Source organism: Acomys minous, assembly GCF_964271855.1.
Source record: "Acomys minous genome assembly, chromosome: 8".
NCBI classification, from domain to species: domain Eukaryota; kingdom Metazoa; phylum Chordata; class Mammalia; order Rodentia; family Muridae; genus Acomys; species Acomys minous.
In genome coordinates this window covers 100,845,651-100,873,116 of record NC_140489.1, presented here as the reverse complement: position 1 = coordinate 100,873,116, position 27,466 = coordinate 100,845,651, and the positions used below count along the sequence as shown (strand labels likewise).

Sequence of the window (27,466 nt, the reverse complement as noted above, 5' to 3'; positions counted from 1 at the left end):
CATCGCGAGACTGCTCTGGCCCTCCACGGCTCCCGGCTTCCCAACCGCCCGCGTCCGTCCGCGGCTAGGCAGCGGTGGGGGATGGCGAGCCGCGGAGCCAGAGTGTTGACGAGCGCCGCGGCTCCGTCATTGGGCGAGGAGGCCTGAGGGTCGGTCGGGCTGGCCAGGTGCGTAAGGACACCGGAACCTGCAGCCCTGGCAGAGCGAAGGCAATGGAGGCCAACGTGCCGAAGCGGAAGGAGCCCCCCAAGCCCCTCCGCATCAAAGTCATCTCCATGGGTAATGCCGAAGTAGGGAAAGTGAGTACCGCGTGCTGCGAGGGGCAGGCCCTCCGCGTGCCGGAGTGATATGCCCATTGGCTGGGAGAGCAGCCATTCAACACCCCAAAGCCCCGCCTTCTCTCCATCCCCTTTGCTTGCCTGTGCTCACAGGAGCTTGAGGCATCCCTTGAAAACTATCTTGACCTTTTTGACCTTTGGGTTGGCGGCTCCTAACTGACGTCACTGTCCTTAGGACGCTGTCTGGGGTGGCCTTTGACCTTTGATTGTATTTTGAAGGTAGTAAGGAAGTCTAGGTCCCAGTGATGGATGGTCTGCTTGGATACCAAATCTGCTTTCCTGGACAGGGATCCAGAACCTGCCGGTGAGGAAAGTCATTGACTCCTAGCTGTACTGTTTAAAGAGATGCCCATGGGGTGTTAGAGTCAGAAAAACGTTGCTGGGTACAGCCTGGGAGTCTGTATTTCCATCACCAGAACATAACAACTTAATGTGTTTTAAGGGGACTTGCGCTGGCCGTCCTGGATCCTACGTTGTTTTTGTTTTAAATTTCTCTTAATGTCACGTCCATTTTCTAAGAGAAGCTCTTTTTTTCTTGTCTTTTAAAAAAATACTATCTTTCCACGTGTTCTATCTGCTGCATATTAACTATTAAACTTCCCCTTAGATGGGAAGGGAAAGGAAGCAGTGACTTGAGGCTTTTCCCAGATGAATTTAGATGCCTGTTCTTTCGTGTTTTCTTCTCTTCATGAGCGGAAGCTGCTGGTAAAGAACCCCATGGTCGGCGAACATTGACAGGGAAGGACTAGAAGCGGAGACTTCTATTCTCCCAAGCACAGTGCCCTGCACTTAGCAGATCTCAGTAAATATTTATTAGTGTTTTAATATTTAGCACGCTCCTGTACTACTTATGTACCTTAGTGTCTGTGTTAACAGAGCATTCGATGAAAATTAACATTTATTGACTGTGTTCCAACTCTGTTTTCAAAAGCAAAGAGAGGTGGAAATACAGCTCAGCTGGTGCGATAGAAAACAGCTCTGTACCCAGGGCCCTGCAAAAAGCTGAGCCTGGTGGGACAGGCTTTTAGTCCCAGTGCTGGACAAGCTGTGACAGGAGGATCCTTGGGGCGCATTGACCAAGTCCCCTAGCTTAATCAGCAAGCCCAGGTCCCAAGAGAGACCTTGTCTCAGAAAACAAGATGGATGGCCACTGAAGATGACACCCATGTGCTTAATTGAAATCCCCTTTCTACCTAATTTTTGGCTTTCCATGCAAATAAGTGTTAGACAGTTTTGAAAAATGTGCTTAATAGATTAAATAAAACTAACCATGTTTATTTACTGTTTTTAAAATTGTGCTATCAAAATTAACATAGTATGTAGGAAGAGACATGAGGACGATGATGAATGAGCATATTTGGTAATTTCAGATCCTAGGAGGCTTTGAGATACAGTGATTGTCAGTGCCAGAAGTTAAATTGAGTATAAACAAAGGTCATTGAGAGCGCTCAAGTTTCCCCTATAGGAAGGGGATGGGCTGGTGTAAAAGCCCTTACTGTGTAAGCCTGGTGACCTGAGTTCCATCCCCAGAACCTATGGTAGAAACAGAGAACAAATTTCCAAAAGTTATCATCTGATACAGGGTGCGCGCGCGCGCGCGCACACACACACACACACACACACACACACACACACACACAATCAAATTGGAGCGGGATTAAAAAAAAAAATACTGGAAATAACCTTTTTCTTCCCCCAAAGATTAAAAAAAAAAACCTTTCAAGTTAAAATAGGCTTAATGAGGGCTGAAGAGATAGCTCAGCAATTAAAAGCACTTGCTACTCTTACAGAGGACCCGGCACTGAACCTCACACCTACATCAGATTGTGCGGCTCACAGCTGCCTGTGTCTCGGCTCCCAGGGATTCGGTACCCTCTTCTGTATTCTGTCGGCACCTGCACACCCATGTGCATATATCCACAGACATACACATAACTAAAAAGAAAATAAAAATTCAAAACCAAAACCATTCATGTAGTTTACTTATTTAAAACATACAATTCACTGATTTTCAGGTCATGTACTGAGCTATGAATCCATTATCATTATCAGTTACAGCACTTGCTACTCTTACAGAGGACCCGGACATGTTGAATTAGATGATGGCAGGATGCTGGAGTACAGACCATCTGGGAGATGCTTAGACATGTGGATCTGGTCCTGGCTGGAGGCAAGGCTAGATGTGGAGGTTTTAGTGCTGTGAACGTGTGAGGCTGGGACAGGTCTGTGAAAGAGAAGAGCTCAGGGACTGGCAATAAAACCGAAAACACAAGTGAAATTTTTTCTTTAAAATCTTGACATGTGACCTGGTTGGTTGTACACGCCTTCAATCCCAGTACTAGGGAGGCAGAGGCATGCCGATCTCTGTGAGTTTGAGGCCAGCCTGATCTACATAGCGTGTTCCAAGTTAGCTAGGAGCAAGACTCTCTCAAAACAAAACCAACGCTCCCTTTTTATACTTGTTTTGGCTACATCAGAGGTTTTGTTTTCTCTTTGTCTTTTGGGGAGTTGTCTTATTTCTGAGACAGGGTCTCACGTGGCTGAGGCTAGTCTTGATCTCTTGATGTTTCTGTTTCTCCTTCTCAAGGGCTAGAGTTTCAAGCATCCTCTGCCGTGTAAGCTAGGGTTTGCATTTCAAAACACTTTCATTTTCATTGAGTTGACCAAAGAATCTCTGATGAAGAAATTGTTCATTTCACACATCTCTCCATATATATTGCTAAGTGTATGCATTTTTGTCTTCCTAGAGCTGTATTATAAAGCGCTACTGTGAGAAGAGATTTGTGCCTAAATACCTGGCAACGATCGGGATTGACTATGGAGTCACAAAGTAAGTGTTGTTCCTCTGGCCTGTACATGACACAGACACTCAGAGTGTGTCCTCAGATAGTCTGCATCTACATCAGAGCGTGCGCCTGGGTTACGCTGAGAGAGAGGCTTGGGGGATAAATTGGAAAAGATGGGGCTAAGGGACAACACAAAGCCTAACTGGCAGATGGGGCACCTGGGACAGACGGCTGTGTAAGCTGCCCTGACCAGCAAGTGTGTTGTTCTTAGGCTGTTTGGTCTTTTGTTGGCTTATGATCTTGTCAGCTTCTTGCATTCCAGCGAATAGATCTGAGAAGGGTGAAGTTGGAGATGAGGGGGGATTTATTTGGGGGTGAGTTGGGAATGGTTGGAGAGAGGATTAAAGCAGCAAGAAAAGCACCGCAAAAAAAAGGTAAAATTAGGGTAAACAGCACATTTCTTAAACATTGACTTTCAGGCCTTTGCCACCCCTGTTCAGTCTCTCCCCTCAGCGTATCCAGGTGCTGTTGTGCACCGGGCTGGGCTGGGCTGGGCTGGGCTGGGCTGGGCTGGGCCGGGCTGGGCCGGGCTGGGCTGGGCTGGGCTGGGCTGGGCTGGGCTGGGCCGGGCTGGGCTGGGCTGGGCCGGAGAGAATGAGGCTTAGCTGGGGCAGATGGGCTAGTTGGTGGTGGTGCCTTCTCTGAGGCGTTTTTCAGTGAAGTCGCTCTCTTTATTGAGGGGTGAGTAAGGGTTATATAAACCTTGGGGAGGCCGAGCAGTGGTGGCGCACACCTTTAATCTTAGCGCTCCAGTGGCAGAGGCAGCCAGGTCTCTGTGAGTTTGAGACCAGCCTGGTCTACAGAGTCAGTCCAGGACAGCCAGGGCCACACAGAGAAACCTTGTCTCAAAAAACCAAAATAAACAAGCAAACTTTGGGGAGTGGGTAGGGGTTCACAGGTGAATGTACATCATTGACCGGGGTGAAGGTGCTGGGAGTGCTCATCTGCATGGAGAGGAGTTCCAGGTGCTTGCTGGACACGTCCTTAGAAGGAGAGGGGAAGTCTAACCTGAAACCTACCAGGCTACATGACTACCTTGTTGCAGGATATTTGACTCCATTGTGAGTCACTCCTGAGATTGTGAACTGTAAATAGCTATTTCTTGTTTGGTGTGGTTCAGCCCTAACACGCCTTCGATCCAAGAACTTCCTGTCTATTGTAAACAGGTGATTATGGTGTGGCTCAGCCCTAGGACACAGCTTTACATCAAGAGTTTCTGTACACAGAATTTAATAAAGTGAAGCCTTGGTTAAGAGGCAGCTTGGTCAAGAGGCAGCTGACAGGGATTAACGAGTAGGAGGGACTTTGAGAGAAGGCTATTTGACAGCTTGGAGGAGGAGAAGGGCTCTTTGGCTCTTTAGCTCTTTGGCTTTTGGCTTTTTCCTCTTGCGCTGTTGGGTGGGTAGCAAGCTTTTGGCCTTGGCCTTCTTAGCTTTGAGCTTTTGGTTTTTAGCTTTCAGTTTTTGGCTTTTTCCTTCGGGCCGCGAGCTGAGTAGGAAGATCAGCTGTGTGCTCTCTGCCTTTCTGAGCCAGCAGATTTTCACCCCAGCATTGGGCTCCTGAGTCTTCACTAGTAAAATTTAACTATTTGGGATTTTCTATAACAACACTACCTCAAGGATGGCAGAGGTGGGGGGTCGCAAGAATACACTAGGACATGCAGGCCCAGAGCAAGAGGGTCTCAGGATGAGATTTTTCCTGCCCCCACAGACCTTCAGCCTCTGAGGACCTCTTTATCAGTGAGGATCTTGGTAAGTGACACTTTTGTTAGAGTTTTCTATACTGTCTGTGGTGCTTGCTATAGAATGCTTATGTTATTTGTATATGTTTAATCTCTGACTTTGAGAAAGGGATATCTTTTCTGTTAATTTTTTTATTCTTTGACAGTTTAATACATGTATATAATGCATTTTGATCATATCCACCCACCATGACCTCCGTATGTGCGTGGGTGTGAGGCCATCCACTGGCGTGGGCAACCTGCCAGTGGCCACATGTCCAGAAGACAGGCGCTCTCCTTCCCTCAGCACCCATCAATGGCCAGTAGCTTTTCTGCCAAGGGTGGGGCCCCAGAGGTCCTCTACCCATGCTGGAGGTTTGACTGGCTTGATCTGGTCTTATCTGGATTACCCCAGGTGTGAGAGTTAGTGTGTAAAGCAGCCATGTCATAGCCAAAGTCAGCATTTCGCAGCTTTCTTCTCCATCTGCCAGCTTTTACATTCTTTCTTGCTTGATGTTCCCTGAGCTGCTTGGCTGAGGCTGAGAAAGGTGATTCACCCATAATTAAGCATCCTTAGTTCTTTATACTTGGCACTTTGACCAGTTACATGTTTCTGTATTAACTGTTATCCATTGCAAGAAGCTTCTCTGAGCAAGTCTATGGGTCCAAACATAAATGTCGAGATAGCAGTTTGGCAGCATGACCAGTGAGCAAACCAACAACAGGAGTCTCCCCTCCCCCATCTGTCATCTTCCAGCCATGGGTGTTTGACCAGGCTTATGGTATTAGACACGAAATCTTTCCCATGGAACAGGCCTCCTATACAATCAGGAAGTGGTTGGTTATCCTCATAACTGCCATGCCACTGTTATACCTGTGGCCGTATCTTGCCAGGCAGGTTGGTTATTGTAGAATGTAGGGTCCACCACTGGGGAGATCATGATCTCTTTTGTTCCTCAGTGACCTGCAGAGCATCTTGTGGTACTGTGTAAGCCAGACCTCAGGGAGGAAGTTTCCTGGTCAGTCAGGGTTGATTTCTTTATGTCCTGAATCCAAAGAGAGTCCTGTAAAAAGGGATGTTTGTGTGTTTTCTCCAAATGTCTGGCACAGTGCTTCTCCCTGGTTGACTGCTCAATAAATATAGTTAGATATCTCCACTTAAAGGTAAAATTTTCTATTGAGGGTACAAAGGCACTATCCAGGAAGGCAGATAGGATTGAGGTGTACCCTCAGCAGCGTCAGCTGTGGGAAGGGCAGAGTCAGGTTAGGTCTGTCCTTCCAGGCTGGATTGAAGTAGGTCAGGTCAGTGGCAAAGCAGAACCAAGAGGTCTGTGTGAATTCTATCACCATTTTCCAGCTGAGAGCAGCAGCAGGTGTTCTTGCACAATTTTCTCTGAAGTGTGAAAATTCGTAGCTCTTGACTGAAACGTACAAAGCTCTTCATTTGAAATCCACATTTTTCTATTTCACTTTCCCGTTTTCTACTTCAGAGCATAGAAATTCCATCAGTGGTGTGGTGGGGCATCCTGCTTAAGGGGACTGTGTTTAGAACCTGCATCAGTCGTTAGTTTATCTAAGAAATGGAAATTGCCGTAGGATGCCATCAAACTGTGAGGCTTTTTATTTGTGGGTTTTTTGGTTTGTTTGTTTGTTTGTTTTTTGGAGACAGGGTAGATTGCTTATTACTGATTGTTTTAAAAAGATGATTATCCCAAAATGAGTATTGCTGAAGTTCCTTCCCAAGGGAGACATGAGCAGTGTTTACCCTCCTCCCAAGGTCTCAATCACCATCCAAGGTCTGTCTAGGGAACCATCAGCTTATTTGGCTTACAGAGTACAGGTGAGGGGTTGCCTGTGGTGTGCGTGCGCCTCTATAAAAGGCTGCACTAGAAAGTCTTTATTCAGCCAGATGAGGCCTTCCCCACCACTACATAGAAGCCCCCGCAGTGTTCCCGGCCCAGTACTCTAGCCCTTCCCCAGACCATGTGCAACTTGGTGGTTCAGGGTTGTAGACTAAAATATCTGAGGTGAAGGTAAAAAATGGGTGCTTCCTCAGGGCTCAGTGTCCCGAACAAGGAGGTGAGCTTGTCAGACAACTTGCTGGCTCCTGTTGTAAAGACTGTGGAATTAAGAAGAGGATGGAGAAGCCTCACCCCTGTTTCCTTGTGAAATCCATAAGTGACAAATATGTGGGTGCAGAAAAACAACCTTTGAGATTGTTTCCATTTGAATATTTTAGGGTCCAAGTCAGAGACAGAGAAATCAAAGTTAACATCTTCGACATGGCTGGACACCCCTTCTTCTATGAGGTAAGAAACCTTTTTAGAAAGCTTAAGTCCATCAAAAAACAAACAAACAAAACTCTGGGTGGTGCTGGCACACGCCATTAATTCCAGCACTTGGGGAGGCAGAGACAGGTGGGTATCTGTGAGTTCAAAGCCATCCTGATCTACAGAGTGAATTCCAGGACAGCCAGGACTATACAGAGAAACACTGTCTCAAAACAAAATAAAAATAAAAACAAAAACAAAGCAGAAACAGAAAGAAAAGAGAAGAAGAAGAGGAGGAGGAGGAGGAAAAAGAAGAAGAAGACGAGGAGGAGGAAGAAGAAAGAAAGAAAAAAAGAAAGAAAGAAAGACAGACTTAAATCCATATTGACATTGCAGACAGTGGGGAGTTTATTCAAATGGCCGGTATTGAAATCATCTGTAAAGCTTAGCTCATGTTAGTGGCCTTCAGAGCCTCAGTTCGGTGGATACTGTTTGATCACTTAAGCTTTCCTGGAATAGGAGTAGAAAATTCCTGGCTGGTGTTTCAAACATTTGAATGAATAGGCCGTTTCCACCTTAAGAGGACGCTGGCCTTTTACTTCATACCTCAGCCCAGAGTCTGAGAGAATAATAATTACAGGCCTGCACGGCTGCAGTGGCTCAGCAAGGCCCCACCTTTCACAGCAGGGTCTAGTGTGACCTGCTTGGTGTGTGTGCTCCTGTGTGTGGCAGTCCCCAGAGGAGTCATGCACTCCCTGTTGGTGACTGTTTGCTGGCTTGGCCACTTCAGGGTGTCCTGTTTGTCACTTCCTTCTTTGTACTTTGGCTGTGTTTTGCTCTTTGCTCTGGGTTCTTAAGGTAGAGCCGGCTTACAATGCACTCTTCTGTGCTGTGAGTGCTGTGGACCCCCCTCAGCATTGCCTGTGTGTCTGCAAACACCGACGTGCTGTTTTCATTTTCATTCAGGTCGGTGGATTTTGGGGGGTTTGCTGTCTGGGCTGTTCACAGCTACTTGAGTCTGAAGTTACGGCCCTCAGCACGTTGAGGCATTTCAGCCAGTCTCCCTTTCGAGGCAGGCGCTGCCTGTGCTACCCAGGCTGACCTCTGACCCGGATTTTCAGCCCTCTTGTCTCACACTCCCACCTCACTGGGGCTGCAGCCACCGTGCTGCTCCTTCTTCATTTGAGGGCTTCGTCAGCACCGCTGTTTATCTTCTTACTCATCTTTCTAGTCCAACATTTCCATAAGTCCCTGCTAATTCATTCACAGTCTTATGTCCTTGTCACCTCCCTCCCCCAGGCACACATGTACACACAGACACAGATGCACAGACACCCAGATTGGGTGTTTTTGCTGTTTTACTGATTTTTTTAGAATTATGTTATTTACTTATGTCTATGTATGAGTACATGTATGCCATGGGGTGCGTGTGTGTGTGTGTGTGTGTGTGTGTGTGTGTGGTATGTTTGTGTGTGCACGCGTGCTTTGGGAGCTGGCTCTCCCCCTTCCACCATGTGGCTTTTGGGAGTCAGACTAAGGTCACCCAGCTTGGCACTAAGTGCTTTTCCTACCAAGCTTTCTCCCTGGCTGCAGGGGTCTCTGTGCCCACCACAGGCAGCAGCGCATGGCCACTGAGTCACAATTGCAGGAGGCAGGAAGGCGGCTAGTTCAGTTCAGCACAACTAAGTGGCCAGTGCTGGTTCCAGCTTCAGGAGTCTGACCCTGAGGAGTTGATTTTGGGCATGTTTAGGCATAACTTGGTGAAAATTTTCCTGGTAATAATTAACTCAATCCATGTGCGTAATAAAGATAAAGTAAGCTAAATAAAGATAGGATGTCACCACATCAAAACTCTTTCCATAAAGACGGGTTCTATAGATTGGCTGAGAAAGCAAGCTCACAGTAAGGGTCTGGGGAGGATCCATGTGGTCTTGGCTACACAGATAGTGCAAAGGTCACCAGGCTATTAACGCCATCTGCTCTATGCATTCTGGGAGGCTAACAGGTTCCTTTCCTTTGAAGGAACATCCCTGTGTGTTTTAACATTGCAGGTTCCCTAATGCTTATCCGAGCACGAGGACCTCCAGGCCCCTACAGCTGGTCCCTCATTCACTGACTTTTGTCTCCTTCAGTCAGCTGTTGACTCCAGTAGCTAAGTGTTTATTTCACTGTCGTATTTTCCTTTAAATCTTGACTATGGCGGGGGCTATTTCCCTCCAAAGGTGTTTATTTGGAGTAGTTACTGTCTGATGTTTTTTGTTTCCTGGCTGCCCCTTTGCTGGGTCCTTTGCTAGTGAGAATAGACTTTCCATGGGGCTTTTGTCTATGCCTCTTGGTGTTTTCTAGGTGTGTTCCCCAGGATTTGGCAAAAGAATCTGCATGTCCTCATGGTTTTTTTGGTTTGTCGAGACAGGGCTTCTCTGCATAGTCTTGGCTGTCCTGGAATCCTTTTGTAAACCAGGCTGGCCTCGAACTCACAGAGATCTGCTTGCCTCTGCGTGCCAAGTCCTGGGATTAAAGGCATGTGCCACCACGCCCGGCTGTAAGTATATTCCTTAAACCAAATGTTGGATCATTTAGCACCAGGATTTAACCTCTCCATTATCCAGAAAATCCTAATAAGGGACATGACATTCAAACCAAGAGGCGATGGTGTGCTAAGAGTTCTGCAGGGTACAGTGTGGCACTTTCTGGAAGACAGGGACCACAGTGACACATTTTGCAGCTTTGTGAGCTAGTCCTGTCCAGAGCTAACACTGTGCGCCGGCAGCATCTCCTTGTGGAGCTGTCCTCCTTTTGTCTGCGGCGTGTTCTGGCCTTGCTTTTGTGAGACAGATTGAATCTTTGTGCGTGTCCCTCGTTGGCTGATGTGGACCTCACCTAGTCCAGCCATGGCACTGTGAGCCTCTTTTACAGATGAGGAAGTGTGGAAAGGTTGCGATTTAGCCAAGCTCACACACTTCAGTGGGTTTGAACCCGGGGCTGCCTGCCTCCTCAGTGGGCGCTCCCTGCTTCCTCTTAGCACTAGGCTCTGAGGCTAGGGGTTGAGAGTTGATGTACAGTCCTGGAACAGTCTGGGAAGTTCTGCCTGGAATGCTGGGTTCACTCTGAGGTGTGATGTGTGGTGGTAGCCATTGCTCATAATTGTATCATTTTGCTTCAAGTTCCTTTTGATTGTTCACATATTCTTGAAATGATCTTTACATGATTGTTCTAAGTCTACCTACATCTAGAGAGTGCTGCCTCTGAGGAACCATGCCCTTGTTTTCTGCTAAAAATTCTCCTGACCTACAGATTTGTTTGTTTCATTTTGATTTTATGTAAAGTCCTTTAAATGCCAGTAAATAGCGACATACAATAGTGAATACTCCAAATATAAAAGATACACTGTTAATTCCTGTCAGGTGCACTCTTACAAAGGTCACAGAGCCAGCACCTCATGCCTCTCTTTTTCTGTCTGAAGGTCCGAAATGAATTTTACAAGGACACACAAGGTGTGATACTGGTCTATGACGTTGGGCAGAAAGACTCGTTTGACGCCCTTGATTCATGGCTGGAAGAGATGAAGCAGGAGCTTGGGCCTCATGGAAACATGGACAACATTGTCTTTGTCGTATGTGCCAACAAGGTAACTCTCTGAAGTAGTTTGCTAACACAGCTGTGAGTCTGAGAAAAGAGCTGGGTGTGTGGCTTAGTCCAAAATCCCAGGACTTGGGAGCCGAAAGCAGGAGGACTGAGCTTGAGGCAACCTGAGCTATGGAGAGTTTCCAGGCCAGCATAGGTAGTTTAGTGAGACTCTATAGTCTCTCTCTCTCTCTCTCTCTCTCTCTCTCTCTCTCTCTCTCTCTCTCACACACACACACACACACACTGATTTAACATAGAAATCAGTAGTGTTAGCCCTGTGGTGGTGGCACACGCCTGTAATCCCAGCACTTGTGAGGCAGAGGCAGGCAGATCTCTGCATTCAAGGCCAGCCTGGTCTACAGAGCGAGTCCAGGATAGCCAGGTCTACATAGTGAGACCTTAGAAATAAAACAAACAAACAAAAAAATCAGTAGCCTTTGAAAACATGTCTTTGAGACAAAACCCACAAAACCTGATCTAACTGGATTTTTGCTCATTTTTTTCCAAGTTGAGGATGCAGTCTGGACCATACAGGAAAAATTAATATTCATAGTTTGAGCTGGTGGGAGGAGTTGTCCAAAGCAGACAGCAGAAGGTAGCCCCTTGATAAGGGCAGGTAATGATGCAGCTTTCACAGAAGTGCATCACAGCCCCTTCCCACGGGAGGAAGTGGGAAGTGTAGTCTAAATTAGACAGAAACCCAAATCATCGGGTTTTTGTTATGGCCCTATTAGCCAGGTAATTTATACATAGCTCTGAGGCTCAGTGATAAAGACCCCACTGGGCCTGGTGTAGCAGAACAAGGTGGGTCTTCTCTCTGCCCCCTCCTGACTTTCTATTTCAGATCGACTGCACCAAACATCGCTGCATCGATGAAAGTGACGGGCGTCTTTGGGCTGAAGGCAAAGGGTTCCTGTACTTTGAAACATCCGCACAAACTGGAGAGGGAATCAATGAGATGTTCCAGGTAACCAACCAAACCTCCTGCTGTAGGGTTTGTGTCGGAGCCAGTTATGCCAGTGCAGAGTCAAGATTCTGAGAAGCCACCCAGTAATGGGACTTTCTCAGAGAAGGGGTGGGTGGGTGTGGAGGGAGGGAGAGGGAGAGAGGGAGGGAGGGAGGGAGGGAGAGAGGAGAGAGAGAGGGAGAGAGGAAAGGAGAGGGGGGGAAGGAGAGAGGGAGAGAGGGAAGGAGAGAGAGAGGAGAAAGAGAGGGAGAGGGAGAGAGGGAAGGAGGGAGGGAGGGAGAGAGAGAGAGAGAGAGAGAGAGAGAGAGAGAGAGAGAGAGAGAGAGAGAGAGAGAGAGAGAATATGATTGATTTGTCTGCTGTGTATTGTAAGTCAGACCTGGCTTATCATCATAGTCACCTGGTGTCTTAGCTGCTGTTCTCACTGCTGTCATAAATACCTGATAAAAGCAACTTCAGGAAGGCAAGGGGCTTACTTAGATCACGGTTCAAGGGTACAGGCCACTGTGGCAGAGAAGTTAAAGCACCTGGTCCCATTGCATCCACACTTAGGAAGCAGAGAAGGGGGAATGCTGGCTGGAGCCCTGCTTGATTGCTCTTTATTCAGTCCAGTGCTCCATCCCGTGGATGGTGCTGTCATATTTAGGGTGAGTCTTCCTAGCCCAATCTAGAAAGTTCTGCCAGACATTCCACAGTGAGTCTAAGTCCCATCAAGTGGACACACAAAAGCACCATCACACCTGGGGATATTCTTCAACATGTAAATTCTGCTTTAGACTTCTGGGAGCCTCTGTGGAGCCTTGGGATATTTTATCTTGTTTGAGACAGGGTTTCACTATGTAGCCCTTGGCTGGCATAGAACTTGTTATGTAGATGAGGCTGGCCTCAAACTCAGAGGTTTGCCTGCCTCTGGCTCCTCAAAGGCATGCAGCACTATGCTCAACTAGAGCCTAGGAATTTGTGTCTTGATGAAACTCTCCAGGTGTTTGTGGTGGTCACAGGGTTAGGAAGTTTCTGTGCTTCTTCACTGAGATGAAGATTCCCCTTCAAAGGCATCTTTGGGTACAGTGTTACATTCATATGAAGCCTTGCTGTGCCAGAATTGCCTTGTCACACACAGGTTTTCTGTCCCCATGCTCATAGCAGCTCACAGAGGTTACAGTTAGTTAGAGGATAAGAGACCATCATTTAGGGCTGGAGAGATGGCTCAGGTTAAGAGCAAACACATGGTGGCTCACAACCATCTATAATGGGTTCTGATGCCCTCTTCTGGCCTGAAGGTATAATGCAGGCAGAGTATTGTATACATAATAAATAATCTGAGACAGAGACAGAGAGAGACAGAGAGAGAGAGAGACAGAGAGCGGAGGCCGACCATCATTTCAGAATCCATCTGGTCATGCATAAATAAAAATCCAAAAGGCAGTAGAAGGATGTACTCATCTGACAGCCTGAGTAGATGGTCATTTCGTGTGTGTGTGTGTGTGTGTGTGTGTGTGTGTGTGTGTGTGTGTACCCTCAGGTATGTAAGGGAGATGTCAAGTGTCTTTCTTGCTCTCCACCTTTTGAGCTGGAGTGTGTCAATGAACTCAGAACTCACTGTCACTGGTAGCCAGAGAGCCACCAGAATCTACTTGTCTGCCTCTTTCCTACCTGGTGCTGAGGCTGTGAGCATCGGCCACTGCTCCTGGCTCCCTAGCCCCAGATGTCACTTTTTAAAGGCATTAATTTTGAATAATTTTTAGGTAAGGAGGCTACTTAAAATAGTAAGTAATAAAGCCAAGGCTTGAGTGTAGATCCATTTGGAAATGATGGTGTGAATAAACTATTTTTCTTGTGACTGTATCTGACGTTTGGGGAATTTTTAGCCTTTCAGATAGTGTAGTTATTCTGCACAGAGTCTGTCTTAATTGCTGGGTGGATTGTAATGATTCTTTCTCTGAATTTCCTCCTTACAAGAGGCCACTCCTCCTGGAAGACAGGTGCCACCCTTGGTTGGCTGGGCAACACTGGTTTGCTATGGTTCCTCTTCATTTGATCACATCAGTGTGCATGTATGCCATATCTGTGATGCATAGTTCTGGATATCTGCATGTCTCACCTTGTTTGAGATATGTGACAATGTCTGGAGGTATTGGTTTTTTGTTTCGCATATGAGAACATCCAGAGAGTTTGTGTAGTAACTGTGAAAGACTACACTTTTCTTTGCTTCTAATTCAGTACTTTAACTATACACTGTGACCATCTGGTGCACATAAACAATGTTTCACTTTGCAAATCATGGTAGGTGGCTTCTCCATAGATTATGTTCCATTCTCTCTGGCCTCTGTTGTGTCCCATAAAGCGGAAGCCACATTCATACTCTAATTTCTCTGTCCGTATTTCACTTTTTTCACTTTTGGCTGCTTTTGGGAGTTTGTCTTTATCTTTGGTTTGCAGCAGGCTGTGCTGAGGTGTGCCTCTCCTTATATGTGTCCTATCTGGATCTGTTCATTCTCTGAGATTGCTTGGTGTTGGGGTGGGTCTGGTACTATGCATTCAATGCTAAATTACTGGCCCTCAAGCTCTGAATGCAGCTGAGATGAACACATCCTCATGGACACCTGCCTTTGTTGTGTAAACTTTGCTGTACCTAATTTAAAGTTAATTGGTTAATAAAATAGCTAGAAGCCTATAACTGGGGAGAAGAAAAGTAGTTGGAGCTTAGTTTCCCAAGCTTGGGGTCAGAGAGGGACCACAAGGCGGGAGGAGAGAGGGAACAGAAGATGCAGCAGAAGAGGAAGCCAGAGAGAGGGCAGTCAGCGGGGCAGCATGGACCCTGAGCACGTGGCCGGGAGGCCTGATGGAGCAGGAGCAGTTAGAGCTGGGAAATAGCAAAATGGCTTAGAGGTTGATAGCTGCTTAGTCACTGTGCCTTAAAGCTGTTACAAACCCAAGAGATCTCTGTCTCGATTGTTCGGGAACTATCTGGGGTAGAGAAGCCCTCTCATATCCCTTCTACACTAGCCTGGGGTCCGTGGAAGCCAGAAGGAGGTTTGGATCCTTTGGAGCTGGAGTCACAGGTTATTGTGAACTGCCATCTGGTTGCTGGGAATCAACTCAAGTCCTCTGCAAGAGCAGCAGTGTACTTAACTACTCCAGCCCCACAGGGGGAGGGTTTTTTTTTTTTTCAAGAGGAGGTATTTCTGATCAACTATGGGAAGTCTTGCTGTTTTGTTTCTCATTGTTTTTTGTTTGGTGTGTGTGTGTGTGTGTGTGTGTGTGTGTGTGTGTGTGTGTGTGTGTGTGTATGTGTATGTATGTATGTATGTGCGTGCATGCGTGGAAAGCCAGAGGACAATCTTGGGATGTCATTAAGTAGGTGTTCTTTCCTTGTTTTGTTGAAACAAAGGTCTGTCACTGGCCTGGGGCTCACCTGTTCACCTAGGCTGGCTAGACAGCGAGTCCCTGGTCACTCGCTACACGTTGCTGGTGCTGGGTTGCAGGCACACAATGCTGTGTCAGCATTTAAAAAAAGGGGGATCAAGCCAGGTGTGGTGGTGCACGCCTTTAATCCCAGCACTCAGGAGGCAGAGGCAGGTGGATTGTTGTGAATTCAAAGCCAGCCTGGTCTACAAAGTGAGTCCAGGACAACCAAGGCTACACAGAGAAACCCTGTCTCGAAAAACAACGAAAAAACCAAAAAATTCTTTAAGTATACTTGTCTTTATCTTCTTTCAGTATTTCTTACAGCTAGCTGTTCTGAAATCTGTTGAGTCCAGCATTTGAACCAGCTTGGGTTCTCTCTCTACTCACTGCTTTTTCCTAACATTGGTCACTTTTTTATTTCTTTGTGTGGTAGTGATGTTTTGGTTGGGTACCACATCTGTGGAGGGTACATTGTAGAGACCCTGCATGTTCCTCTGTCTTTCTCAGAAGAATGTTGCTCCTTGTTGCAAGAGGCAGATTCCAATGCATTTGTGTGAGCTTGCATTTTTGCTTCAATGTCAGAGATCTGAAGGAAGCCCAAAACGTTTCCTAAACCTTCTAATTTGGCAGGATTCAGCTTCCAAATTCTGTCTCTTGCCAGTCATGTTGGTTCTTTGCTTTGAGTTTAGTTAGGATGAGTGAAACTCCTGAGGTACAGCCTTTCTGTGACGCCTCTCAGGGACTTCAGGAGTATTGATCTGGTGCTCTGGGAAGGCCAGGCTTAGGTGTCTCCCTCTAGAAAACATGGATTGTATTCTCAGTCTGGTCAGCCTCAGGTGGCCGCAATTTTCATAGCCTAGCCTAGTTTTTAGCTACTCTGCCCAGCTCCTTCCTGCCCAGTGCCTCGCTCTGCTGATTCTTGCTGCTGCTATAGCCTCTCAATTGTAGCCTCTGCCTCTGCCTCCTTCTCTCAGTGGGACTTTGTGTCCGCCTCCAGGAAAACAGTCAGTGGCCCGCCGCCCAGTGGTTTCATGTTTGCTGCTGTCCACTGCCTGAAAGGAGCGCTGGTCCATTTGTCAGGTGACAGGTCTGCTCTAATATCAATTGCTCTGCATTGGATGGAACTCAGACTTGAGACTTAACAACCTTTGATCTCGCTCCTAATGTGAGGAAAATAGCTGGTCTTCAATAGCCATGTGAAGAATAACTATCTGTGCCTGTGTGATCTTTATATTTCTATTTAAGGTTAATTCCAGGCTACCAGAAAATGTTAGCAACACACACCCAAGCAACATTTGTGAACTGTGAGCCCTTCTTGGTGCTTTTCTCCTTCTGGCTGGTTCTTGGTAGAAATGATGAGTAGAGTCTTTCTGATAGGCTGACGAGGAGAGTGCAGTAACAGCGTTCTGTAGGTGCGCCCGAAGCTGTGCTTTCCTTGTGACTCTGTGATAAGCATTTCCTTCATTTCCTCTCTGTTCAGTACAGACTTTGTGCCAGGAGGAACGTGGTTGGGTCTGACTTGACATTGCTAGCAAAGGGTCATCCTAAGACCAGCCACACATGAGCCAGCCCGTGATGCTCTTTCTCCCAGGTGTCAAGGCTTCTTGTTAGGCTCCCAGTTGCTTTGCTATTACTAGAAGTAAGAAAGAGGAGTGGAAGGGAAAGATAGAGTTTTAGAAGATTTACTTTTAGTTGTGTGTGTTTTTATATGTGATAGGAGGACAGAGGCATGATACACAGGTTGGATCCTCTGGAGCTGGAGTTGAAGGCAGTTGTGAGCCGATTTGCGTGGGTTCTGGGAACCAAACTCTGGTCTCCTAGGAGAGCTGTGCACAATCCCAATGACTGAGTGATGTAAATGTTGTTTTTTATTTCCTCAGAGGAGGGAATGAGATGACAGCTGTACTCAAGCTGTCCGAATACACAACTTGGGCTGAGCCCAGAGCACTTCTTTCTCTGTTCTATCTATTTCCAGGCCTAGGCCTGGACGCTTCTAACCTCTGTACAATCTAATCTTCTGTAAACCTGAACCTTGAAGGCTTCAGCTTCCAGCCTATGACTGATAGCCTAGGCCTAGAAGGTTTCAGCCTCTGAGACTTACTGCTGAATAAGCTCACCCTTTCTAGTTCTTTCTGAACTCTGGCTGGCTGGTCCAACTCAGCTGTTCTGCCTCAAACTCCTCTCTAAGATGATTGATTCAAACTGGCTTCTCTTGGCTTCTGACAAAATTGCTCTGCTTGGCCTCAAACTAACTCTGGCAGTCTGTTCTAATCTGCCTCCTTCTCATTCTCTGGGTCATTCTCTCTGGAACCTGTTTTGTAAACTGCCAGAAACACTACTATAATTACTCTTACCACTGCTCTCCCTTTCTCCTCCTACACTGCCCTTAAGTAGCCTCTCCTTCCTGCCTCTTCTTGTGAGAGTTGGGGGCATCCTCTCTCTGACCCATTCTGTCAAATCTTACTCTGATTTGTCACTTTGTCTGCCCCTCAATTAAACATCACTTTCAAATATTACAGCTTCCTTCTATAAACTAATCTTACTTTTTTGGGATTCAAGGTGTGTACTAAGAGCTGTGTACTAAGGGCATGTCTGTGTCCCAGACAGATTACATAGACCTAGAAGATCTTTAGATGTGATCACTTGCCAGAGCAGTCATGTTGCTGGATCAAAGTTCCCCTATACTGAGTATACTGAGCCAGCTCTCTAGCCCCAAAGACACATTTTCAAAAGGTGGTGCTATTGAAGAATCTGAAAGAGAAGAAGGTATTTTAAGAGAAACTAAGGGAAGAGAAGAAACATCAATTAAAATTAGTTACGGGCACTGGGTGTTGACAGCACATACTTTTTTATGCTAGCACTTGGGAGGCAGAAGCAGGCACATCTCTGAGTTCAAAGTCAGCCTGGTCTATAGACTAAGTTCCAGGCCAGCCAGGCAGGACTCTTACAGAGAAATCCTGTCTCTTAAAAACAGGCAAACAAGCAAAAAACTAGTTATAGACCCTGGGGATGTACATTACTTACCTAGCAAATGGAGAGGTAAGGAAAGAGAGGAGAGTGAGGAGAGACGAAAGTTACTCTACTTGTAATTACAGAAATGTATGCTGGAAAGATGGCTCAGAGGTTAAGAGCACATGTTGTTTTTGCAAAAGACTCAAGTTGAGTTCACCTAGGAACACACACTACAGAGTTGCATGCACTAATGGCACACCTGTCATCCTAAGACTAGGAGACAGAGACAGGAAGATCATGAGTTCAATGTCACCCCCTGCTATGTAGCTAGTTCAGGGCCAGCCAAGGCCATGTGAGACCTTATCTCAAAAAGTAAAACCAGAGCTGGGCATGGTGGCACACGCCTTTGATCCCAGCACTCAGGAGGCAGAGAGGCAGGCAGATCTCTGGGAGTTCAAGGCCAGCCTGGTCTACAAAGAGAGATCCAGGATAGCCAGGGCTATTACACAGAAAAACCCTGTCTTGGAAAACCAAATTATTAAAATTAAAACAACAACAACAAAGCATTTTAGTATTGACCAGAAGACTTAAAACAGCTGTCTAGTGCAGGAATAGAGAATTAAATAAACGGTGGTATAGCCACATAATAGGATACTGAACTCAGTAGAAAGCAAAGAATGACTGTAAATGTAGGATGATTCCAAGGCAAATCTAGGGATTGAACCTAGTCCTTGCTCACACTCAGCATCTACCACTGATCTGCTTCACAGGTCCCTCTTTTACTTTCTGTTTTGAGAGCAGGACTCATCACATCACTGAGACTTAGCTTGAACTCACTCTGTAGGTTGAGCGGACCTTGAACTCATCCTTCCCCTACCTTAGCCTCCCAAGGAGCTGGGATGACAGGCAGACACACCAGGCCTGGGCAGGATGCACTGTGTGGGAAACTGCGAGCTGCTAAGCATTGTGTTGTATCTGAGATCTTTTGTGTAAATGCTTATGTATTTGCTTATGAAATCTGCTGGTAGCAGACGTTTCTGTAAGGATACTAAAATACACTAATGATGGATGTAGCGGGGAAAGGGACTCAGGGTGGAGAAAATTTTTATATTTTACTATTTGAGTTTTTCTAACAGTGTTCATCTATTGCCAACTTCAAATGTGCTTCTCTGAGAGTCATATTATGAATCATTTTACTTTGCCTGATCTACAAAGCAAGTCCAGGACAAGCAAGGCTACCCAGAGAAATTCTGTCTCGAAAAACCAAAAATTAAATAAATAAAAAAAATTAAATTAATAAATTTTAATTTGGCTTGTATTTTTCTGTTTTAAAAATATATAGTTAGTGGCTTGGATTTAACTTAGTGGTAGAGCACTTGTCTAGCAAGTGCAAGGCTCTGGGCTCTGTCATCAGCTCCAGGGAAATGGATATAAATATAGTTTGATCATGTGAGAAAAACAGTTCTGTAATTGAAATGCACTTAGTTCACTTGCAACTTTGAGGAGTCACTGACATGTGCAAAAGGAACCCCTGTTTGAGAGACTGACTTATATGGGGCGTGTTTCTTCTTGCAGACCTTTTACACGTCCATAGTTGACTTGTGTGAAAATGGTGGGAAACGTCCTGCCGCAAGTAGCAGTGCTAGTTTCACCAAAGAGCAAGCAGACACCATTCGCAGAATCCGAAATAGCAAGGACAGCTGGGGCATGCTGGGAGTCAGACCTGGGGCCTCAAGGTAAGCTGGGTTAGGGTGTGTAGTTCTGGAGGAGCCCGGGGCTCTGCTGCCAAAAGTCCTGTGAAATCTTTCTTCTTCTGATTGAAGATGTGTGGAAATAAGTTTCATAAGGGTTCAACCCCGCCAACTTAACACAGAAAAATGAAACAGAGGGCGCATTGCCTGCTGATCGAGCTGTGCCGTGTTTCTATGTAAACATTTGATGAAGTGCCTTGCTCCACCTTCAACTGTGGTGAGCAAAAATCTGACACAACCTAAGAAAAAATTTATAAAAAATAATTCTTAAATCATGAAGAGTTTTAGAAGAAGTAAGATTGTTCAGCTTGCTCCCATTTTACTGGGGAAACTGGTATTCAGAGACATGGTTGACACTGGGGCCTCAGGAGACAGCAGTGTCTCTTGACCTAGAACACTGTCTCCCAAATGCTTTTCTCATAAACCTGCTCATTCTCCTTTGTCATTGGGTCATACTTGTTACCTCTTTTATTTAGGAGATTTATTTAGGAAGAGCTGGGCATGGCAGTGCACACCTGTAAGCCCAGTACTCAGCAGTCTGAGGGAGAGTACAAACTTGAGGCCAGCCTTTGTTGAGAGAGTGTTTTGTGTCTATGTGGAAATTTCACCTGTGAATAATAAATCTGATGGCTTATAGGGAATAGGAGGTGGGACATTTGACAGGCAGAAGGGATTCTGGGATAGAGCCAGGTGAGGGAGAGTCAACCAGCAAGATGTGAGATGGATGGATGGATGGTACCTGAGCAGAGGTAACCAGCCACATGGCAAAGCGTAGATTAGTGTAATGGGTTATGCTAAGTTATGAGCTAGTCAGAGAACAGCCTAGATATATGGCCTTAGTATTTTGAGTCTCATGAGTCATTATTCTGGGAGCTTGGAGTCTAGAGAAAAAAAACCTCCTTCAACAAATCAGTGGCCAGTACCGAGGCCATGTAGCCAGGTTCTTCTCTGACTAGCTCATACCTTAAAATAACCCATTTTATTAATCTACATTTTGCCGTGTGGCTGGTTACGTGCTCAGGTACCATGCATCTGTCCTCATATCTTGTTGGGTGACTCTCCTATACCTGGCTCTCTCCCAGAATTCTTTGGCCTGCCAGATGTCCCATCTTCTATGCGCTGCCTCAGCTATATGCCATTAGCCTTTTATTGACAGGTGATGTTTCTGTACAGACACAAGACATTCCTTCTACAAGCCTTAGCTAGTCAAATTCTTTCTCAAAAGGAAAAATAAAAAATAAAGAAGAGTATCCTTGTTTGGGGCCAAATGTACTTACAGTTCCTGAACTTTAAAGAAACCTTACTGTCTGTAAGTAGCATTGAGATACTGTTGACACACACCTGCACCAGCTTGCTGCTCTCGAACTTTCCCTTGAGAGTCTTTCCTATGACTATAAATCTTGAAAGACATTCACTGCAGAGGCCAGGCATAACACTGAGCCTGTCTAGACGTACCCTGCCAAGCAGTGGCTCCCCTGGCCCTGCCCCAGACTCTGTCTTGGAGAAGGAGGGATCCTGTGTTCTCCTCAAGGAACCAAGGTCTTTGGATAAATACAGATTCTGGCCATCCAAATTTCTTTGAAGAAGGGGAAAGCCTCTTGATAACTAATGCCGAGATTACACATATAAGGGCTGGGAGAAGGTGACTCAGTGGGTAAAGTGCTTGCTACAAGCATGAGGACCTGAGTTTAGACACTTAGTGCCCACGTAGAAGCCAGGCATGGCAGCATGTATTTGTAATCCTTGTTTTGGGAGGACAGAGACGGGTGAATCCTGGAGCTCACTGGCCAGCAAGTCTATTCAAAGCAGCTATGTTGAGGCTTAACAGACCTCATCTTAAGTAATAAGGTGGAAAGTGATAGAGGAAGACACACACACACACACACACACACACACACACACACACACACAGAGAGAGAGAGAGAGAGAGAGAGAGAGAGAGAGAGAGAGAGAGAGAGAGAGGAGGCGGGGGGAGAAGCATATACCACACATACGTACAGAGGAAAGATTACATAGGGAGAATATAACATGCAGAACTAGAGCAAGAAAGTTGAGGGTTCATCCAGCAGCAGGAGAAGCGCTGGCATACGCTGTGACCCCAGACTGAGGTCACACTCCAGAGGGATAGTGGACTTTCTACCATCTCCAAGCCAGCAGAGAGCAAGGGCTATGAGAAGTCTTCGCAATAAAAACAGAACGGTGAAGGCACCTGACACAGCATCATGCCATGCTGACAGGAGCACAGGGACCTGGTGACAAAAGGAAGCTTGGGACATAAAGTCATGTGGGGGCAGAGCCTGACACATGAGGATGATGGGAGTGGGGATGGGACAGGAGCCTGGTCGCTGGCCTTCTCCAGCCAGGATCTGCTTCTCCGCACCCTGGAGTTATCTTGGTGTCTCCTCCTCATCTTCTCTGGCCCCATGTTGAGTCCACCTGCCTCTTCCACTGACTTCACTTCCTGTTGTGTGAGCTCTCCTCCCTGTTGTCCAGTGTTTTCCCTTGTTTTGCTTTCGAGGCAGTAGCATCTGCTCCAGGTCTCTTCCAGTTCCTTCCCTGGTACTCTGAGTCCCACACCCCTTGCTAATCACAAGTCCCCCCTTCTTCCAGAAGCTTCTCTGGGGGGATTTCCCCTGGGGCCCAGGCTGCCACTGCTTTGGTTAACAAAGGCTTGCTTCGTGCCCCCTAAGCGTTTAGAGCTGCCTGGCTGCAGCTGATCCTTTGTCTGTCTTGTAAACTCGGTGTATTCTTCCACTTGTACACAACCTACTGTTTATTTGTTGTTTTCCAGTCATTTATCCTACCTTTGAGAAAAGGAAATAACTCCATGGGAGATGTGTGTCCAGATAGCTGGGGTGCAGGATTTGGGGCCACCCTGGTTACTGACCGATTGGCTGCTTTTTGCAGGGAGGAAGTCAATAAGGCCTACCGGAAATTGGCTGTGCTGCTTCACCCCGACAAGTGCGTAGCACCTGGCAGTGAAGACGCCTTCAAAGCAGTTGTGAATGCCCGGACAGCCCTCCTGAAGAACATCAAGTAGAAGGCAGAGAAGGTGACGGGCGCGCTCAAATGCAAACACACTCTCCTTGAGGTGAAATAACCCACATGGATTTTTCCTTCACAAATGTGCACTGTCCTGTTCCCTCATGTGCTGCCATTTGTAAGTTAGTGCCATGCTGTGGGCGTCTCTCAGCAAGATGAGCTGCTTTTGTGTGTGAGAGAGACCCACATCTCTTACACACCTCATTTCTCACCGAGAGATAACTCAGTGTCTGTAAGTGTGGCGTTGCTTAGGCACTCGCTTGTGACAGTCCATGAAGCCTCCAGAGAGAGGGAGGCTAGCAGGACACTGACTCACCTGACTTTCCTCATCCATCCAGCCACCCAACACCAGAGACGGGAATAAAAGCAGGAAAGAGAATGACAGAAGCAAGCAGACAGCACCCAGCTCCTGAGAGCTTAGCAGCCAGCCAGGCAGCTTCTTGGTTAGTATTTCTCCATCAGCCAGGTTAGTTGCCAGGCATGGTGTCATGTGCCTGTAATCCCAGCACTTGAAGGATGAGGCAGGAGGATTATGAGTTTGAGGCCAGTCTGGATTACATGGCGAGACTCTCTTGCAAAGAAAACCAAGCACCCCTGTAGAAGCATGTAAAGTGAGGGGACACTGCACTTCAGGACATTCCCTCCGTTCCTTCTCCAACCACCAGGGGGAGAGATGAGCCAGTCCTAAGAGAGAAAGGCAGCCCACGAGCTCATCCTGGATCCCTGGTCTTTGCTTGTAGTAAGCAGACAGGGGAACAAGGAACCAGAGCCCAGGACAGCAGCACCCAGAGGGCATACTATAGATGACTGAGGAGTATTCACTCAGTCACCCCCACAGAGCTAGGCATGTCGTGTACAGGGAGGGGCCTGCATAAGACTTGTCCCTGTCCTCGTGCCTCACCACAGGTGATGGGAGAGGCAGCCGGGTAGGTAGTCTTCCACAGACAAGTCTCCTTCTGCATCAGTGTTACTCTGTTTCTTTCTCGCCCCACTCTATCGCACATCTGCCTTTACCTTTCTTCCTGGCTCCCTGGCATTGCCCTCGGCTCAGCTGACTCAAAGTGAGCCTGATCCATTTGGGGCACAGTGGGATAACTTGGCCCTGTGTACAGTTTCTGCTTGGACTCTAGGATTTCTAATCTACAAGTATGAAAACTTACTTTACATAGAGAAGCATTCCTCATGCTGTTGTCCCTGCCTTGTAGCCTGGGCTGGATGGAGCCGATGGAGCACGGGGACTGAATTTCCTACTGTGCTTAGGGGAGCGGGCTCATGCTTGGCTCATGTCATCCCCTCTGACCTATGTTACTCATATTTTTGGCTGCAGCCCCCTGTGCTAACTGAAGCTTGAAGGATATAAGATGTCACCAGACTGACTTTAAACACCTGTCCCATGACGATGGCCAGAGAACATCTCTCTTGCCCTCAGACACGCTCTTGTCTTACGGTCCAAGCCACTGCAGTCTTCGGGAATGTTCCCCTTCACCGTGGTAGTCTCATTTTGCATGGCTGTACTCAGCTGCACTGAGCTTAAAATCGTTGTTCTTAATGAACTCAGATCTGCATAAAAAAGATAGAGAGATCTGGTATATGGCGTTATGGTTTCTTCTGGCCCTTGAGCTAGCTTCTGAGATGACTGAACTCCACTTCAAAGTACTCATGGGGCTCACTTCTGCCTGAGGCGTCCCTCAGGCCTAACATCTGTTACGCAGCTGCTCTTGGAGCAGAGGCTGGGAGGCGTGAGGGTGAGGATTGTGCGTGGGGTAAGCCCGAGTGGGGCCTCTGCGCCCCTCAGCAACATGAGCACTGAGTATTTCTTGTATTTTGTTTTGTTTTGTTTTTCGAGACAGGGTTTGGTTTCTCTGTGTAGCCTTGATTATCCTGGACTATTGTAGACCAGGCTGGCCTCAAACTTGTGATCTACTTGCCTCTGCCTCCCAAGTGCTGGGATTAAAAGCGTGCATGTGCCACCACTGCCCGGCGAGCAGTGAGCGACTTGCTGAAATGTAGCCTGGGCTTGATTCTTGGATTGTGAGATTCGGTTTCTGACATCTTAGTTATTAACATTTAGGGCGGCTGTATACTATTTTATTTATGTGATAGTAGTAAAATGAAGAAGCTAAGCCTTGGGATCCCAGAGCTCTTCTGATTTCCATAATCCATCAGCAGAGCAATAAGAAACAACAAAGCATTTTGAAGGCTAGGTGCAATCCTGTTACAAACCTCTGCGTTCATTTAAATGCCTGGTGCAGGAATGTGCTGTGTCCCACCTTTTAAAAACTCGTTGGACAGTTAAGATCTCAGAACATCAGCAGGAGTCACAATGCACAGTCATTTCAGTGGCTGAAAAATTTTTATGAAGGACTTTGTTTCCCAAAAAAAGGGATAAAATGTTTGACCAGCTGTCATTAAAGAAAAGCCATGTCTTCCACATCTGATTCACGAGCAAGTGTCACTTCTTCACCTTGTTGGAAACCCCTGAGGCAGTTCAGAGATACTCTCGAGGCCCTCGCGAGCACTTTAGCGCATCCTCCCCTTTGTGTCCATGTCCTCCTCTTGTGTCTCCCTGTGAATCGCTGTTCTCCACTGTTAGCCCCTCTTACTTAAGCACTGCCACTTTATCTCTCCATTTAAATGGGTCCTTGGTTTTTCCAGCCTGCTAACTTAAGAGTTCAGATGTTGAGGATAAAATTGCTGTCATTCTGTAAATTGTACATCATTCCTTAAGGCGTGTATTTACCTCAGGAAACTTACTCTAGTGTGTTCTCACTGATTGAAATCTAAGTGATAAATGCTTCTTTATACCTGGAAAATGGTACCTAATTCTGTCTTAGTTCAGGGAGCCATAGGTCAGGCGGCTAGATGGTTGAAAGCTCGTCAGAGTAAAGCAAGGAGCGCCTGCCAGTACTGAGTCAGGGACAAGTGGCTGTTCCACTCAGAGTGGCCACTCTTAGCAGGAGGACAGAGGGATTGCCATCAGAAGCTAGGAAGCAAGGAGCTGGGACGTCACCTTTGGCGATGACAGTGCCCCTTCCTGGTCTGCTCAGTAGGTTCAGGACTGGCACTTCATACACACTGCAGCCTGTGGAGCTAAGTCCCAGCATCTTTGTAAAACTTTGAAGGTGAATTTAGTTGCAAAAGCAAGCTAAGCAATTTCCACTGCAGGTGTCACAAGCAAGGAACTGTTGATCCTTCTCATCCAGGTGCTGAGCACAGTTTCAGACACGGTTAGTGCCCCGCCCCTTGGACTTTGATTGCTCCGTTGCCTTTCTCTGGGGAGGATTAACATGTTCACCTGTGGTGTGGGCAGGCAGCCGGGCTGTAGCTAACACGCAGTGCGGTGTGGACGCTCTGATAAAGGCCCTTCGTGGAAGACTGTTACTGGAAAGTAGAACAGCTCGGGTTCCCTGCACCGATTGCTCCCTGCACACTCTTTCCCTTGACTGTGAATGCTCTTACAAGGTAATTTACACATTTGCTTTTTGTTGAAATAACTGAAAGTGTTAAATCTACTCATTGTTTATGTCTTGTATACAGAGTGTCATATGTATTTAAGTTGTGTATTTTTATAGAGTAAAGTCAAATAGCAAACACTGTTGTGCCGGCTGCAACTGATTTGTTGAGACTCTGATCTTGGTATAAAACTAGACTAAACAGAATCCAGTTCCTCATCAGCTGTGACCTTCATTCAGCAAGACATGATGCTCACCATAATCCCAGCACCGAGGGTGATGACTTTGAGGCCAGCCTAGCTCACAGAGAGAGACCCTGCCTCAGAGACAGGAGGCACATGTAGAGGTGCACGTCTGTAGTCTACTCTGGCACTTGGGAAAGAGGACCATGGAGATTCTTGGTCTGTAGAGCTGGTTGCAGGCTGGCCAGCTATTGAGTGAGTCCCTGCCTCAAAGAACAGAGGAGGAGGAGGAGGACGACGATGACGACAACGATGACGATGTAAAGAAGGACCTCTTGGTTAAGATTCCAGTGGGGAAAATGCAGAAAATTGTATTTGTTGGTCCCTTAGGCCAGGCTGCCTTGATTAAGCATGGCTTTGTAGCTCACACAAACCATTGTTAGCTCATTGTGAAGTAAGTAGTGCAGATGCAGCCCAGGGTGATGGTGTAGGTGTAGCTCAGCGGGAAAGGGCTTAGTGTAGGTGATGTTCTGGGCTTGATACCCAGCACACCCCTTGCCACAAAAAGTGGTGTTGATTGACTGACTAATGTAGTTAGTTCTGTTCATCAAACCCTTAGGCCAAAGGATTGCATCACTGTGGAGTGTGAGGGGCTTGCAGGACCAATCCACAGGAAGCAGCCTGTCTCTGAAGGCCGCAAACCAGGATTTTGCTTTTCATTCTTATGTAGACTCTGGTCTGCCTAGCATTCTTGAGACCCCAGAAAATAGCCTGCCTCCCTCTGAGAACTGAGCATCTTGCAGACATGTTCCAAGTGTCTCAGTTCTCACAGGGGCCAGGAATGTAGCCCCAGCTCACCCAGTCAGCACACTGTATTATTATCCACATCGTGTGTGTGTGTGTGTGTGTGT

The 27,466-nt window shown here is 46.8% G+C and overlaps 1 protein-coding gene across 2 annotated transcripts; it reads left to right on the top strand.

Moving 5' to 3' along the window:
* On the top strand, nt 1–26,512 carry DNAJC27 (DnaJ heat shock protein family (Hsp40) member C27). Of its 2 annotated transcripts, XR_014781196.1 has the most exons (8): nt 1–299; nt 3,086–3,168; nt 7,144–7,213; nt 10,638–10,802; nt 11,646–11,768; nt 19,704–19,864; nt 22,787–22,970; nt 26,125–26,512. XR_014781196.1 is itself a non-coding variant. In XM_084792606.1 (7 exons), the coding sequence occupies exons 1-7, from the start codon at nt 213–215 to the stop codon at nt 22,917–22,919; spliced, it is 822 nt and encodes a 273-aa protein (XP_084648732.1). In that variant the 5' UTR covers nt 1–212; the 3' UTR covers nt 22,920–26,512. The 2 variants fall into 2 exon arrangements, 1 of the variants encoding a protein (XP_084648732.1); XM_084792606.1 differs by having other exon boundaries at nt 22,787–26,512.
* Nucleotides 26,513–27,466: the final 954 nt, after the last annotated feature.